Consider the following 17,323-nt stretch of genomic DNA (forward strand, 5'->3'; position numbering starts at 1 on the left):
ATGACTGGGTGGCTGAAAGAATAATTGCTGTATTCCTGAGAAATTAGAAAGAAGGCAGTTGGGAAAGCTAGCATGATAGGAAACTGACTAAGTAACAGATGTATGGTGATTCTGGGAACAGGTAGATTATTCAGCACACAGAAATAAGAGTTGATCATGTTAGTAGCAAATTCTTGGTTTAAAGCACAGAGGTTAGTATTTTCATATTAGAACTTTTTTATACTTCATATTTTAGAGATTTCTTATTTCGAATTTTTATAGCATGGTGCTGATGTTAATGCAAAAGACATGTTGAAGATGACAGCTTTACACTGGGCCACGGAACACAATCATCAAGAGGTGGTGGAACTTTTAATCAAATATGGTGCTGATGTACACACGCAAAGTAAATTTTGTAAAACTGCATTTGATATTTCAATAGACAATGGAAATGAAGATTTAGCAGAGATACTACAGGTAACTTTTGGCTTTAACTTAAGAAAATAAGAAAGATCTCTGTCATATGAATGATTTAACTATTTAGCTTATAGGTTTTTTTAAAATTTATTTTTTAATTGAAGTATAGTTGCTTTACAGAATTTTGTTGTTTTCTGTCAAACCTCAACATGAAGCAGCCATAGATATACATATATCCCCTCCTTTTTGAGCCTCCCTCCCATCTCCCTTCCCATCCCATCCCTCTGGGTTGACACAGAGCCCCTGTTTGAGTTTCCTGAGCCATACAGCAAATTCCCGTTGGCTATCTATTTTACATATGGTAATGTAAGTTTCCATGTTACTCTTTCTATACATCTCACCCTCTCTTCCCCTCTCCCGATGTCCATAAGTCTATTCTCTATGTCTGTTTCTCCATTGCTGCCCAGTAAATAAATTCTTCAGAACCATTTTTTTAGATTTTTTAGATTTTTAGATATGTGTGTTAGAATATGATATTTATCTTTCTCTTTCTGACTCACTTCACTCTGTATAATAGGTTCTAGATTCATCCACCTCATCAGAACTGACTCAAATTTTTTTCTTTTTATGGCTTAGTGATATTCCATTGTGTATATGTACCATAACTTCTTTATCCATTCATCTGTCAATGGGCGTCTAGCTTGCTTCCATGTTCTAGCTATTGAAAATAGTGTTGCAGTGAACAACAGGATAGATTTTTCTTTTTTGACCCTGGTTTCCTCAGGGTATTATTTAGCTTATAGTTTTTCATTTTGGACATTATTTTGGACAGACCTATTCCTCTTTCACTTCCTTTTTGTTCATTACTGTTTATTTTCCTAATTATAAGACCATAGTCTTTGCATGTAACATTAGAAGATTAGATACAATGATGACTTTCGGTGTTTTTAAGGTTCTGAATTCCCTTCTAGACATTTTATTCTCTTAATTATTTTGTTGCATGTGTGGATACCATATCATTTTTCAACTCTGTTGTCCTCCCACTGAAGTTTTTTTTAAGTAACCATAATAATGTCCCCTTGGTGAGTAATAGTAGTCTTCATCATTCTGATTGGTTTATTTTTTCACCATCCTCAAAAAAGTCTGTTTATGAACACAGTTATTTATGGCTTTTCGACATATAGTTTTCCTAATAACCAACATTACTTCTCTTTTCTTTAACTAGACAACATTGATGTAAATTATCTTCTTTACTTACTGCTTCTTGTTCTTCTTCCCAGTAGAACTCTTCTATAAGACCATATAAGTCTTTTGAACTTCACCTAGTTACTTAAAATACGTTGTATATTCAGGGAAATAAACACATTCTGTGCTTCTTTCAATTTTTTTTTCTTCTGACTGCAGTTTGGGGCCTAGAATTGAGGCTGGAGAACAGTTGGGAAGGATGTGCTTTCTATAGGTAGGGTTATATATTGCCAAACATAGTAGAGAACATAATTTTGATTTAAATAATTTGTTTTCTGTAACTACAGGGCAGCAGAATATCTGTCAGTTGTAATAGATACATACATATATGTATTTTTTATTTTTTTTCTTTCCCCTCTGCACAGCTTGCAAGATTTTAGTTCCCTAGCCAAGAGTTGAACCTACACCCTTAGTGTTGAAAGCACAGAGTCCTAAGCACTGGCCCACCAGGGAATTCCCTCAACTGTGTTCTGTAAAAGTCTCTCAGATACTAATTTCTCCTCGCATGGGATTTTTGCTGCTTTATCTAATGAGGAAAATTAGGATATAAATCCATACCTATGATTTACTTCTGTACTTTCAATAGACCATAAACAAAGCTTTCCATTTGTATTATATAATTCTTCTTAGATTATAGAACGTTCCTTTATATTTGTGTTTGTGTGATATTAAAAGTCTGCTGTATGTTCTGTAATTCTGAAAACAGCTCTGGTACTTTGTTGCCTAGATTGCTATGCAGAACCAAATCAACACAAACCCAGAGAGCCCCGACACTGTGACGATACATGCTGCAACACCGCAGTTTATCATTGGACCTGGAGGGGTGGTGAACCTAACAGGTCTGGTATCTTCAGAAAATTCATCCAAGGCAACAGGTATTGAGATGCATATAGGATAGCTGTTGGGATTTTATGCTTTAGTAGGTATACATCCTTTTAAGAAAGGACTGTTGGAGAATAAGGGTAAGATTATATTAGCCACCTTGGTTTTCTTTCTTATAATTGACAAAAATCAAACTTTCATAAGAAAAATAATCTATAGAAAGGTGATATTGCAAAACATACTACAATATGACCTTTCAAAAGCGAATGCTATCCAAGCTTGTTTCACAAAACTAATACTATCTAAGCTTCATTTAACAATTGAATAAAGTAAAGTAGTTTGTCAGAAAAGTGCACTAGATTAAATTCCTTAAAGATTCAAACCTGTTTTCTCCTTTCTTGTAGATGAAACGGGTGTGTCTGCTGTTCAGTTTGGAAACTCCTCTACATCAGTATTAGCTACATTAGCTGCCTTAGCTGAAGCATCTGCTCCATTGTCCAATTCTTCCGAAACTCCAGGTTAGAAAAATAAGTCAAAATTTGTACATCAGAAGTTGGAGATTCAAATATTGACAAAGGCCAGGAAGAAAATTTAAAAGGTGAAAGAGGGTAGGGTTGAGTTTATGGCCATCTGAGAAGAGTCGGGCCGGATGAGGGTGCACGCTACCAGCTCAGCTGATTTTATTAGATGCCTGGTCCATGTCGCCAGGTTCTGTTTTTTTCATGCGAAGCTGAAAATCTGGGTTTTAAAAGGATATAAAATTTTGACAATCAATTAAAGTTAATTAAAATTAGAAACAAACTTGTATGGTTCACAGGAAACATATCTGCTTACCCAGTTTAGCTTTGTTTTACTAGTCTATGACTTTGTGTCAAAAGTAGATAAATATATATGAACTTGCTGTCTTTCTCATAACTTTAAAATTTTGGCAGTTCTATTAGAATGACATAAAATCTTAATGACTTACAAAATTAGGAAGTAGCATACCCACAACCACCGTTACAGGGTAACCTGGGGTTGAATGATTACAGACAATATTAATAGCCAATTTAGAGAAGGTTTACCTTATATTATATTATAAGGTTTACCTTATTAAATTCGGCGGGCCAAAAAGTTCATTTGGGTGTTATTGAAAAACCCCAAAGAATTTTTGGCCAACCCAATACTTAACCAAACTAGTTCTTGCTGTAATTATGTAAGTGAAATTTTTTTTTTAATTGAAGAATTTTAAAAAACTCCACAAAATTATTTTTCTTACTGTAGTTTAAGCTACTGTATTTGGACAGTGCTTATGAAAAGAAATAATAATTTGTTGTTTTTCATTATTTAAATTAATTTTTTAAAAAATGTGACTACTCATATAACAACAACAATTCACTGCATGTTTACTGAGTGCGCTTTCAGTTCAGTTTGGTGTGTGCTTTGCACTGTGGCAGACATTTTATTTACGATCTCATTTAATCTTCACCAAAATGATTGAAGGTAGATATTACTGGATTTGTGTCTTTAAGGTGATGATTGGAGGATGTAGTTTTCAGGGAGGGAGTACCTATCTCTCTCCTTTCTCTCTCTCTCTCTCTCCCTCCCTACCTTCCTCCCTTCCCTTCTCGCCACACCTCCACTCCCAACTAGTGATAGTAAACATTTCTTCATTCTCCAGCTTCTTTAGCATTGTAATCAGTGTTTGAATCGAAACCTTTGTATTTGGGAATCTGAAGATTTTTCTGAATCCCCTTTTCACATGAGTAGCTTATGTGCATCATCCTATTGAGTGTGGCTTTTATGACCTATGCTAAAGGATCTCTTTAGAACCTTTGTAACTGCAAAAGCGTATCAAAGAAAGTTAATTTCATTGGAGGGTTTCTGTTTGATTAAACTTGTAAATTTTTTTGCCTTTATTAAAGTACATATCACTGTAAATGAATCCTTTCTTCAAAGTCAGCTGAAAGTTTTGGCGTTTAGACTTTTGGCTCCATGAATTGGTCATAATAACTTTTCTTCAACCTTTGAAAATGTTATGTGTGGTCTAGTCTGAGAGAATTGGTAGTAATAGTTGACTTTTATTGCATGTGACTTACAATCTTCTGTGAACAGAATAATTTTTCATTTCACTGCTACATCATAGTGGGATCTTTCTGAAGATGTTTTAAGAGTTTGAATTAAGTTTAAGTTCAGGTGAGTACATTGACACCAGTATAAACAACTCAGCTGAGGTGTGTAATCACATAAAGAAATATCTTCTCACAGGTTGGTTTGCACATGCTCAGTCAAGTTATTTCTCTGCCTCTTGGCTGTCTAGTTTCTATTGATAGCAGTTGTCAGACTCATCCTAATTTAGAAATGTTGTATGATTTTTCAAGGACATCTCAGGATCTGGGAAATTAACTAATACTTCCATTTATATATGATGAAATTGAGGTTTTGTAAAGGTTGAATAGTTTTGCACAAAGTAGCAAGGCTATTTAGTGATGAAAGGAAGTTTGTGCTCAAGGTCTGACTTATTCCTAAGTTGTGTGTCTGTGACTACTAAATACACTGTTTCCTCTATGCAGTTTCTTCAGGTTATAATTTGGTTTGTGGTAAGAATAAATATTTGTCATTATCACTACTTTTACTTCTGAGGTATATCTGTTGAAACAGTCTGTTGAAATAAATGTCTTCCTTTTTGTCCTTTTTAAATGGCTAAAGAACAAAATATAAGAACCCTCAGTACACAAATTGGTACTGCTCAGATTCTTTCCTTTTACTGGTGCTAAGTAGTACAGTAAACATGTCTTCTGATACTACATAACCAGACTAGCAGCAAGTGAACTGCATTTGAAATGGAGGCTAGCTGGCATATATGGTCATATATATAGAAAATTGGTGCTTATGATAGTCTAGGGAACCATGCTGTTTCATTTGAACTATGGCTTTAAAACATTCTTTCATGATTATGTTAGAAACATCTTTGATGTATAAAACAAATCTTAATGTTAGTTGAATGAGAACATCATAAAGGAAATCAGTCTAGTATAATGCTTTCACTGTGAAACCCAATGCTACCTCCGTCTTCTTGATGTTACAAGCAAATATAACTTTGGATTGCCAATGTTTGATTAGAGTCTGTTACTAAATTACTTCCTTACTAGTATTTTTATGTAAATATTTCCAGTTTTGTTCTTTCCTCATAAACCTTTGTTTTGCTAAGCATTTAACTTGTTTGATTAAATTTTTAATCTCCATGCTTAATTTTCATAATTCTTTGTCTAATAGAAGTACAAAAAAGTAATTTGATAAGTCTCATTATACCCTGATGAGTTTGGTGCTAATGTTCATTTTTATTAAATTGGTTTTTAAAAAATTTTTGTTTCAGTTCCTGAGTTCATAGGCCTATGCTGATTTTCATAGTTATATTAAATAATTACTAGCAGAGAAGGCAATGGCAACCCACTCCAGTACTCTTACCTGGAGAATCCCATGGACGGAGGAGCCTGGTGGGCTGCAGTCCATGGGGTCGCTAAGAGTCGGACATGACTGAGCGACTTCACTTTCACTTTTCGCTTTCATGCATTGGAGAAGGAGATGGCAACCCACTCCAGTGCTCTTGCCTGGAGAATCCCAGGGATGGGGGAGCCTGTTGGGCTGCCGTCTATGGGGTCACACAGGGTTGGACACGACTGAAAACGACTTAGCAGCAGCAGCAGCTCTATCTTGGTACAGGTGAGGCCAGAAAAAGATGATGAAACAATTGTGTAAGTCATAAATTTAATTTGGCATCCTCCTGTGATGCAGGAGACCTGGGTTCAATCCCTGGGTTGGGAAGATCCCCTGGAGAAGGGAATGGTTACCCACTCCAGTATTCTTGCCTGGAGAATCCCATAGACAGAGGAGCCCGGTGGGCTACAGACCACAGGGTTGCAAAGAGTCAGACACAACCAAGTGACTAACAGTTTCACTTTTGATGGGTCATATGTACCGGGTTCTTGCTATGAGCTTGGCGTTGTGCTGAGTGCTTTGCTTGCATTATTTGCATTATGCCATTTTGTTGTCACAGTAGTCATCTGAATTAATATACTGTCATTGACCGTGAGGCTTAGTTTTCAGCTTCAAGGTTTCAGAAATATTTTATTATTATATCCTGAGTTAATATAAGGGACTACTCACTCAGCAAACTCATAAGAAAGTGATACATCAATCAAAATGCTAAGTTATTTATTTTTAACTTCTTTTTAAGGGAGGATATAACTGTCTTTTGATACATGAAATTAGCTCATTTTGGAAATAAGTCAGTGAAAAAATTTCTAGCCTCTAATAAAAGTATCAGGGCTTCCCTGGGGGGTCAGTGGTAAAGAACTTGCCTGCCAAGCAGAATATGAGGGTTCAATCTCTGGGACGGGAAGATCAACTGGAGAAGGAAATGGCAACCCACTCCAGTATTCTTGCTTGGGAAGTCCCATGGACAGAGGAGCCTGGTGGGCTACGGTCCATGGGATGGCAGAAGAGTTGGAAATAGCTTGGCGATTAAACAACAACAACAAAAAGTATGCATCCACAGTTTACAAAATACTTGTTTAAAACATCCTTTATAGGAACTTCCCTGGTGGTCCAGTGGTTAAGATTCTGCTCTTCTAATGCAGGGGACGTGAGTTTGATACTTGGTTGGGGAATTAAGATCCCACGTGCCCTGTGGGGGGGTTCAAAAATTTTTTTAAAAAATCAAAAAAATAAGTAAAACATCCTTCATAATGTTGGAATGGGATAATTCAGGAGAAATATCAGGCAACTCAAACATTAATAGTTGTCATTTTCTATTATTAAAACTAGTAGAATTTTTGCTTGGAGATAGTTGGAAATGATCTTGTTAATTTATGTACCCAATGATTAGAAAGCTGTATTCCTTTAAATATTCTGTGATTCAAGTTTTCTACTAATTTAAATTCCTCTCAGTTATGTAGTTTGAATTAATATGATAATATCATAAGAGCAGCTTTCTTAAATTTTGTGTGAATCAGAGTCACCTTCTCAATAATTCATTTGTCCCAGTTCTTTCCCAGTGGATTCTGATTCAGTAAGGTTAGGGTGAGGCCCTGACATCTATATTTTTAATGTGTTCTCAAAAGTGACTCTGGTGGCACACCAAAATTTAAGAATTTGATGCAAATCATAAAAGATCTATTTCTTACTACTAATAAGTTGGATATAAAAACTATCTAAAGATTGTGAGTGCACTACAGCAAAGATTTGCTTGAATAATATATATTTCTTATTTCATTTTTATGTGTAATTTAATATTTATTCAACTATTTATGGGGTGCATAGGTGAATCTCTTCTAAGGAAAAGATGTAGGAGAGAGGAATGGCTTTCTTAATAGCTTTAATAGTTGAGTATACTGCTACTTTAGTATAAGAAGATGAAAGAAAAACTGTACAAAAAAACTATAAAAAAGGTCTTCATGACCCAGATAATCATGATGGTGTGATCACTCACTTAGAGCCAGACATCCTGGAATGCAAAGTCAAGTGGGCCTTAGGAAGCATCACTGTGAACAAAGCTAGTGGAGGTGATGGAATTCCAGTTGGCCTACTTCAAATCCAAAAAGATGATGCTGTGAAAGCGCTGCACTCAGTATGCCAGCAAATCTGGAAAACTCAGCAGTGGCCACAGGACTGGAAAAGATCAGTTTTCATTCCAATCCCAAAGAAAGGCAATACCAAAAAATGCTCATACTACCGTACAATTGCACTCATATCACATGCTAGCAAAGTAATGCTCAAAATTCTCCAAGCCAGGCTTCAACAGTATGTGAACTGTGAACTTCCAGATGTTCAAGCTGGATTTAGAAAAGGCAGAGGAACGAGAAATCAAATTGCCAACATCTGTTGGATCATTGCAAAAGCAAGAGAGTTCCAGAAAAACATCTGCTTTATTGACTACACCAAAGCCATTGACTGTGTGGATCACCACAAACTGTGGAAAATTCTTGAAGAGACGAGAATACCAGACCACCTGATCTGCCTCCTGAGAAATCTGTATGCAGGTCAGGAAGCAACAGTTAGAACTGGACATGGAACAACAGTTCAGTTCAGTCGTTCAGTCGTGTCTGACTCTTTGCAACCCCTGTCTATCACCGACTCCCAGAGTTTACTCAAATTCATGTCCATTGAGTCAGTGATGCCATCTCATCCTCTGTCGTTCCCTTCTTCTCCCACCTTCAATCTTTCCCAGCATCAGGATCTTTTCAAATGAGTCAGTTCTTTGCATCAGGTGGCCGAAGTATTGGAGTTTCAGCTTCAGCATCAGTCCTTCTACTGAATATTCAGGACTGATTTCCTTTAAGATGGACTGGTTGGATCTCCTTGCAGTCCAAGGGACTCTCAGGAGTCTTGTCCAACACCACAGTTCAAAAGCATCAGTTCTTCGGTGCTCAGTTTTCTTTATAGTCCAACTCTCACATCCATACATGACTACTGGAGAAACCATAGCTTTGACTAGATGGACCTTTGTTGGTAAAGTAATGTCTCGGCTTTTTAATACACTGTCTAGACTGGTCATAACTTCTTTCAAGGAGCAAGTGTCTTTTAATTTCATGGCTGCAGTCACCATCTGCAGTGATTTTGGAGCCCCCCAAAATAAAGTCTGATGCTGTTTCCCCATCTTTTTCCCATGAAGTGATGGGACCAGATGCCATGATCTTTGTTTTCTGAATGTTGAGGCCATCTTTTTCACTCTCCTCTTTCACTTTCATCAAGAGGCTCTTTAGTTCTTCACTTTCTGCCATAAGGGTGGTGTCATCTGCATATCTGAGGTTATTGATAGTGCTTCATCCAGCCCAGCGTTTCTCATGATGTACTCTGCATAAGTTAAATAAGCAGGGCGAATAGACAGCCTTGACGTACTCCTTTCCTGATTTGGAACCAGTCTGTTGTTCTATGTCCAGTTCTAACTTGCTTTCTGATCTGCCTACTGATTTCTCAAGAGGCAGGTCAGGTGGTCTGATATTCCCATCTCTTTAAGAATTTTCCACAGTTTGTTGTGATCCACACAGTCAAAGGCTTTGGCATAGTCAATGAAGCAGAAGTAGATGTTATTCTGGAGCTTTTGCTTTTTCAGTGATCCAGCAGATGTTGGCAATTTGATCTCTGGTTCCTCTGCCTTTTCTAAATCCAGCATGGGCATCTGTAATTTCATGGTTCACGTACTGTTGAAGCCTGGCTTGGAGAATTTTGAGCATTGCTTCAGTAGTGTGTGAAATGAGTGCAGTTATGCCATAGTTTGAGCATTCTTGGCATTGCCTTTCTTTGGGATTGGAATGAATGAAAACTGACCTTTTCCAGTTTTGTGGCCACTGCTGAGTTTTCTAGATTTGCTGGCATATTGAGTGCAGCACTTTCACAGCATCATCTTTTAGGATTTGAAATAGATCAACTGGAATTCCATCACCTCTACTAGCTTTGTTCACAGTGATGCTTCCTAAGGCCCACGTGACTTTGCATTCCAGGATGTCTGGCTCTGGGTGAGTGATCACACCATCATGATTATCTGGGTCGTGAAGATCTTTTTTGTATAGTTCCTCTGTGTATTCTTGGACTGCAAGGGGATCCAACCAGTCCATCCTAAAGGAAATCGGTCTGGAATATTCATTGGAAGGACTGATGCTGAAGCTGAAACTCCAATACTTTGACCACCTGATGCAAAGAACTGATTCATTTAAAAAGACCCTGATGCTGGGAAGGATTGAAGGTGGGAGGTGAAGTGGATGGCAGAGTATGAGATGGTTGGATGGCATCACCAACTCAATGGACATGAGTTTGAATAAACTCCAGGAGTTGGTGATAGACAGGGAAGCCAGGCTTGCTGCAGTCCATGGGGTCGCAAGGAGTCAGACACGACTGAGCGACTGAATTGAGTCACTGATACTGCTGCTTAATCCTTTTAAGAATTGATTTATTAAGGAGCAAGCTTCAGGTAATTAGGATATAATTTTTTTCCCTCTTTATATTATTTTTTTCAGTTTTATTTATTTATTTACTTTACAATATTGTAGTGGTTTTTGCCATACATTGACATGAATCTGCCATGGGTGTACATGTGTTCCCCATCCTGAACCCCCCTCCCCCTCCCTCCCCTTACCATTTCTCAGGGTCATCCCAGTGCACCAGCCCTGAGCACCCTGTATCATGCATTGAACCTGGACTAGCAATTTGTTTCACATATGATATTATACATGTTTCAGTGCCATTCTCCCAAATCATCCCACCCTTGCCCTCTCCTACAGAGTCCAAAAGACTGTTCTATACATCTGTGTCTCTTTTGCTGTCTCACATACTGGGTTATCGTTACCATCTTTGTAAATTCCATATATATACGTTAGTATACTGTATTGGTGTTTTTCTTTCTGGCTTACTTCACTCTGTATAATCGGCTCCAGTTTCATCCACCTCATTAGAACTGATTCAAATGTATTCTTCTTAATGGCTGTGTAATAGCCCGTTGTGTATATGTACCACAGCTTTCTTATCCATTCGTCTGCTGATGAACATCTAGGTTGCTTCCATGTCCTGGCTATTAGAAACAGTGCTGTGATGAACATTGGGGTACACGTGTCTCTTTCACTTCTGGTTCAATTAGGGTATAATTAAAACAAAAATGTGATATTGATTGTCAAAATCATATGTCTCAAATTGACATGAGAAGGATATTATCATTTTGAGTACTTCAAATATAAAAACAGTAATTATTCACTGTCATAGTCTGTAGATTCAGTAAGGTTTATTTATCTGTAACTCATGGGCTTCTTATTAGTTTTTCTTTATTTGTATACACTGTTACTTGGTATACTGATTTCTGCCCAAACAGAAAAATTTTATAGATTATAGCTTCTCCTATGAAATTGTATGTTAGCAGGTGCTGTTTAGTAAGCTTTGATAAAATTTTGATTTAAAGAAAATATTACCTCTTTATGAAAAATGTATATGTATATACACTCTGTCACGGGACTAAATGTGGACATCTATTTAAACTGAGGGAATGCGTTTCTTTTTCATCTGTTAACTCACCTCTAAGTTAAGAAGGTTTCTGTTTGCTGGAAGTTACCATCACAGTGCTTGATAATTTTAAGAATTATATTTTTCTTTTGTCTGATAGTTCATCTTCTTATCCCCAGTAAATCTGATTTGCAGTCTAGTTTTGGTTCATTTTTTCTTGTTAGCATTTAGGTTCTTTTGCTTTATTTGATTTGTCATAGTAGTTACCTAGCCAGGTAAGAGATTTACCATCAGAAAATAATGTATGAGTTCTATATGTTTAGACACAATTGACCATTTCACTTGACTGGAAAGTTGTGCAGAGTGAGTGAAGTGAAGTCGCTCAGTTGTGTCCGACTCTTTGTGACCCCACGGACTGTAGCCTACCAGGTTCCTCAGTCCATGGAATTTTCCAGGCAAAAGTACTGGAGTGGGTTGCCATTTCCTTCTCTAAAGTTGTGCAGAGGTTTCCTTAAAATATGCTTCTTTATTTTTTTCTTATGCTCTCATTTCACTAATTTTAGAAAAAGCAAAACATCTTCCTGAAACATACATATTTGAAATGTTCTCTTACTATATTTTCCTGTGCATGAAACTGAAGGGAGTTTAGTTAGGAGTCTGTTGCAGTCACCTGGGGAAGAAATAATGGTAGCATGGATTAAGATCTGGCAAAGAGATAATATGAAGTGAATAGAGTTGAGAGTTATTTAGATCATAGCTCAGTTGGTAAAGAATCCACCTGTAATGCAGGAGACCCTTGTTCAATTCCTAGTTTGAGAAGGTCCGCTGGAAAAGGGGGATAGGCTACCCACTCCAGTATTCTTTGTCTTCCCTTGTGGCTCAGCTGGTAAAGAATCTGCTTGCAATGCGGGAGACCTGTGTTCCTGGGTTGGGAAGATCCCCTGGAAAAGGGAAAGGCCACCCACTCTGGTATTTTGGCCTGCAGAATTCCACAGTCCATAGGGTCACAAAGAGCCAGACACGACTGAATGACTTTTACTTACACTTTATTTGGATATAGAATTGGAAGTTAAAATTGTTAGATGTAGGCAACCCACTCCAGTGTTCTTGCCTGGAGAATCCCAGGGACAGTGGAGCCTGGTGGGCTGCCGTCTATGGGGTCGCACAGAGTCGGACACGACTGAAGTGACTTAGCAGTAGCAGCAGCAGTCCTTACATATACAGTGTAGTTTTAGTCCTTTTGAAATTAGCTCTCATAAAACTCTCTTTTATGGCTCTTGTTTGCAGTCTTATATTGATGTTGCATTGCTTAGACTTATTTTTTTTCTTGTGGCACAGCTGTATAATCCCTTGACTAAATGAATATCTATGACTACCTTTCTTTTTGTCTTTAGTGCAACTTTGACTAATTGTTAATACAGTGGTTTTTCCAAAGGTATAATGAGTCTGGTGGTTGTTTACCTCCTTTCTCCTCATAGTGAATTGGCTTTCAGGGATAAGTTAGTGAAGCTCATAATATTGTTTTGTTTTTGCCTGTTTTTTTTTTTTTAATTTCAGGTTCGAATTCAGGCGATAATACTTTCGAAATGTTACGCTTTTCTTCAGTAAGCATAGTTTCTATTTTATTGTTGAAATGTTTATATACATAGAATTTTCAGTCTTTTAAGAATACCTCAAAGATAGTTTTTTCCTTATCTTAGTTGAATTTTATGGCATTAAAATTCAAAAGTTATGTTGAACAAGAGGTCTCAAATATTTTCAAAGATGCTGCAGGTTATCTAGCCTCTCTTTGTATATTACAGCTTGACTTTTAAATTAGCAATGAATATTTATTATTTTGTTTTATCTAGGGGTTTTATATTTGGATATATCTGTGGATTTATAGTTTTTTTTAATGACATTCTTTGTAAAGTTTTTAGGTTTTCTCTTTTATTCTTATATGTTTCAACACTTCACTGTTATGTTGTTCTTAGGATTAATCAGGGGGTACTTTGTTTTCTTACATAATTGGTTTCCTTATAACTTTTTCTTAATTCTTCACCAAAGTACAACTTAAAAAGAAAGCTTTTTAGATGAAAGGCCAGAACTCTGTTATCTTAATAATAGTCATTGCAAAGAATACAAAGATGAAAGTTCGAGTTGTGTCTTGATTATGTGTGATCTCAGAAATTTCTTATGTATCATTATGTTTTAGAAATATTTGCTACTTACAGGTACCATTCATCCAGAGTGAACATTTCTTTTTCATATGGATATTTAAAAGAAAAATCAAAGCAATAGTTAATGTGTTTGAAAACCTCAGTAGTTATTCTAGCGAATATATTACTGTTTTATGCCCTACATTTCATTTTATAATTATCTTCCTGACATTTTCTTAAGTGCTTGGTGATAAAGTATAATTATAGTTTAAGACAAACAAAAATGAGAGAACCGAAAACATAAAGATTGTTTGCATTTTGAATATCATCTGTGGTTTGTATTGTGATCTCTGATTACCCAAGTAACAGAGTCGCAGAGTTACAGCCATATCTCTTGCCATGAGTTCATCCTTGAAAACTAGGGTCCTGGTACCTATCTTGCCTTTTTTTGTTTAAAAAGGAGTTTGTTTAATTAAGGCATATCTGTATTAAGTAAATCCTGTGGTTGTTGATATCCATGTTGTTCTGCTGGAAGTTGGTAGCAGCTTAGCATGTTTCAGAGTAAATGTGTATCTAAAGGGTAGCATGACTTTAGGAGAGAATTATTTTATTTCATTACACTTTTGGTAAAGTGTTACCTCAAATAACACATTTCAGAGAACCATATTATTTAGAAATAGGTTTTTTTTTGTCATTTCCTTTTTCAGAATTAGTTACATTAAAACTTTTTTTTCTTCATAGAAAAATTGAAGGGTGAGCTTTATATCTTGTACCTGTATTCACACCTGTTAACATCTTGCCACCACAGCATGTTCACACACAGACACATGCTTTTATTTTGCCAAATTATCTGAAAGTAGGTTACAGGCATCATGGCACTTTATCCTTAAATTCTTCAGCGTGTATCTACCGAGAACATGGACACCTCCTACATATTCACCATTCTATTTTCTAAAAACATAAACATTAATTTAGTAATACTATCTGACATGTGATTCATATTCAAGTTTCCTCAGCCCCAAAATGTCCTTCATAATGGTTTGTTTTCATCTGGGATCCAGTCAGAGTGCACACACTATATTCAATTATTTTGTCTATCCCAAACTAGGATAGTCCTACTGTATTGCTTGTTTTTTTTAAAATTTTTTTTTGTACTTAAAAAAATTTGTTTATTTGGCTGTGGAGGGTCTTAGTTGCGGCACGTGGGATTTAGTTCCTTGACCAGATCTAGCTCCCTTTGTTGGGAACATGGAGTCTAAGCCACAGGACCACCAGGGAACTCCCTCTTGCTTGTTCTTTATGACTTTGAACTCTGTAGATTCATTTGAACATTTTGTTTCTCAAAAACATTTCACCATTTTTTTTTTTAACATCCATTGGTGATGCTTTCTTAAATAAGTTATTACACTAGGGGTTACAGTGATAATTTTTCTTCTTTTGTTAATTAATGTCATTCTTCTGTCAAGATTGTAGTTCTTTCCCCCTTTCCCTCTTCTTTCATGAGATATTATCATGGATAAATGGATTTTTAAAAAATTTAATGTGTTATAATCCATTTGCTATCATTTTTCCTTTTGATGCCTTTTTAAAAAATGTGTAACATATCTATCTATCTATCTATCTATATATATAAATCCGTTCATGTATAGTTTAATGAATTGTCACGAGGTAAATACTCTTGTCTAATCTCATTGCTCAGTTCATAGATGGAAAGTACTCATTATGTATACTGTGTCTGATTTATACCACCCAGTATGCTTTTTTGCCAGATTTATCCATGTTTTGTATTTAGTCACTTTAATTGCTATGTAGTATTCCAGTGTGTGAATCTACCATAGTTTGTTTATTCATTCTGCTTTTGATGGATATCTGATTTGTTTCAAGTTTTTGGCTAATATGAGTAAAGCTGCTATGAATGTTTGTGAGTATATCTTTTGGGATCAGTAGTTGGGTATAGAATTGCCTGTGGGAAAGGGTTTTGGCAATTTCTTTATCTAGGCAAGACCTGGAGTGCTGCTGTTTTCAGCTGCCAGAATCCTGTCTGAGTTTTGGATTTTATTTATGTAAATGTTACTGTATTATTTGATATCCAGCAGTACCAGATCTATGTGCCACTTATAAAGGCAGCCCTTGCTCACACAATCCAAAAAGGGAATGCTGTTTATTCTGTCTGCTTGAGAAGTACAGAGCTCCATGTTTTGTTGGATGGGAAATGTATATCAACTCATTTGTAAATTTAGATGGAGTATCACCACATACAATATTTTATTTTTTGGATTTTAGAATTTTATTAAGATGGTATAAGTACTTTGTCATATCTGTGACCTCAGGAGATCTTATGAATTTTGCATCTCATAGAATTAAATGAAGGCAGTTTATTTAAACACATGTATGCATATATAGCTGAAACTCCTTTAATGTAAATTGTGGAACTTGCAGTCAGCTGTTTATATAGGTATCTACAGCACCACTAGAGACTGAATTTAAAAGCCACATAAGCTCTCCTGCATAAGAAAGATGGCTTCCCTGGGGGCTCAGATTGTGAAGAATCTGCCTGCCATGCAGGAGACCTGGGTTCCATCCCTGGTTTGGGAAGATCCCCTGGAGGAGGGCTTGGCAACCCACTCCGGTATTCTTGCCTGGAGAATCCCATGGACAGAGGAGCCTGGCGGGCTACAGTGCACGGGGTCACAAAGAGTCGGACACAGCTGAGCGGGTAGCACACTCATAAGAAAGAAGCAACAACAGCAAAAGCAGCAGAGCAGAAACAAACTTCTCTTCATGCTTCTATGTATGTTCATTGATTTCCACTTTTTTTTTTTCCAGTAGTGGCTACGGAGGAAGTAGTTACTGCAGAATCTGTGGATGGTGCAATTCAGCAAGTAGTTAGTTCAGGGGGTCAGCAAGTCATCACAATAGTTACAGATGGAATTCAGCTTGGAAACTTGCACTCCATTCCAACAAGTGGAATAGGTCAGCCCATCATTGTGACCATGCCGGATGGACAGCAAGGTTGGTGGCAGGCGTTTACGTGAATGGTGCTTATTCTTAATTCTCAGGAAATTGTGTCATGCTTTTCAAAACATTTATTTTTGCCTTAAATTATGTTTTTGTAACATTTTACAAGAGACTTAATTGCCTAATTTTATTTTCTTTGTTGTTCACTCACTAGGCTATGTCCAACTTAGGCTACTATTAAAGTTAGCTTGCTTTCTCTGAGTGTATATTAGGTAGAAAGAGGAACTTCCCCAAAATATTCTAATTGGAAAATGAGCTTAAGTAAATATTTCAATATCAGTATAGGACAGTACTTTCCTAGGCCATTTAATACAATTCAGATATTGTATGAGCTTGTAAAAACACTATGTGAGAAAAGACTACTTAAAAAGAAGTTGGACACAGTGGCAACTTTTAGCAGCTTTGTTGATAATTGTCCCATTTTTTTTCATTTTGAGTAATAAGAGAGTAGTAATAAAATGGATGAAACATAAGCCCCAGGTACATTTTAATCAAACTAAAAGGCTGAGAAAACCACAAAATTCCATATTTTAAGTGATTGCCAAAAACGTCTTAAAATCTAAGCCAGGGCAGGAGAACCCTCAGGGAAACCCATAGTTGTGCATCAAGAAAAAGAGTTGAGCTCAGAAGTCAGCAATAAATATACACTTCCAGCAAGACAGGGCCCAGTCTGAGTGGGCAGTGCTGCAAGTAGGGTTAAGATAGACTAGACATGAAAGCTGAAGGAAGCAGAAAGA

At 36.6% G+C, this 17,323-nt stretch overlaps 1 protein-coding gene across 31 annotated transcripts in view; it reads left to right on the forward strand.

Moving 5' to 3' along the window:
• Positions 1-17,323, forward strand: part of GABPB1 (GA binding protein transcription factor subunit beta 1) — a 67,704-nt gene that overhangs the window by 42,113 nt on the left and 8,268 nt on the right. For 11 of the 31 annotated variants that reach the window (XM_069596564.1, XM_069596561.1, XM_069596583.1 and 8 more), the window contains 4 exons: positions 262-456; positions 2,369-2,516; positions 2,868-2,981; positions 16,395-16,580. In XM_069596564.1, coding sequence (XP_069452665.1) covers positions 262-456; positions 2,369-2,516; positions 2,868-2,981; positions 16,395-16,580 — 643 coding nt within the window. The remainder of the gene's footprint in view (positions 1-261; positions 457-2,368; positions 2,517-2,867; positions 2,982-16,394; positions 16,581-17,323) is intronic. The other 20 variants (XM_069596575.1, XM_069596576.1, XM_069596574.1 and 17 more) reach the window with 3 other exon arrangements.

The sequence above is a fragment of the Ovis canadensis genome, chromosome 7 (genome assembly GCF_042477335.2).
Source record: "Ovis canadensis isolate MfBH-ARS-UI-01 breed Bighorn chromosome 7, ARS-UI_OviCan_v2, whole genome shotgun sequence".
In the NCBI taxonomy this organism is placed as follows: domain Eukaryota; kingdom Metazoa; phylum Chordata; class Mammalia; order Artiodactyla; family Bovidae; genus Ovis; species Ovis canadensis.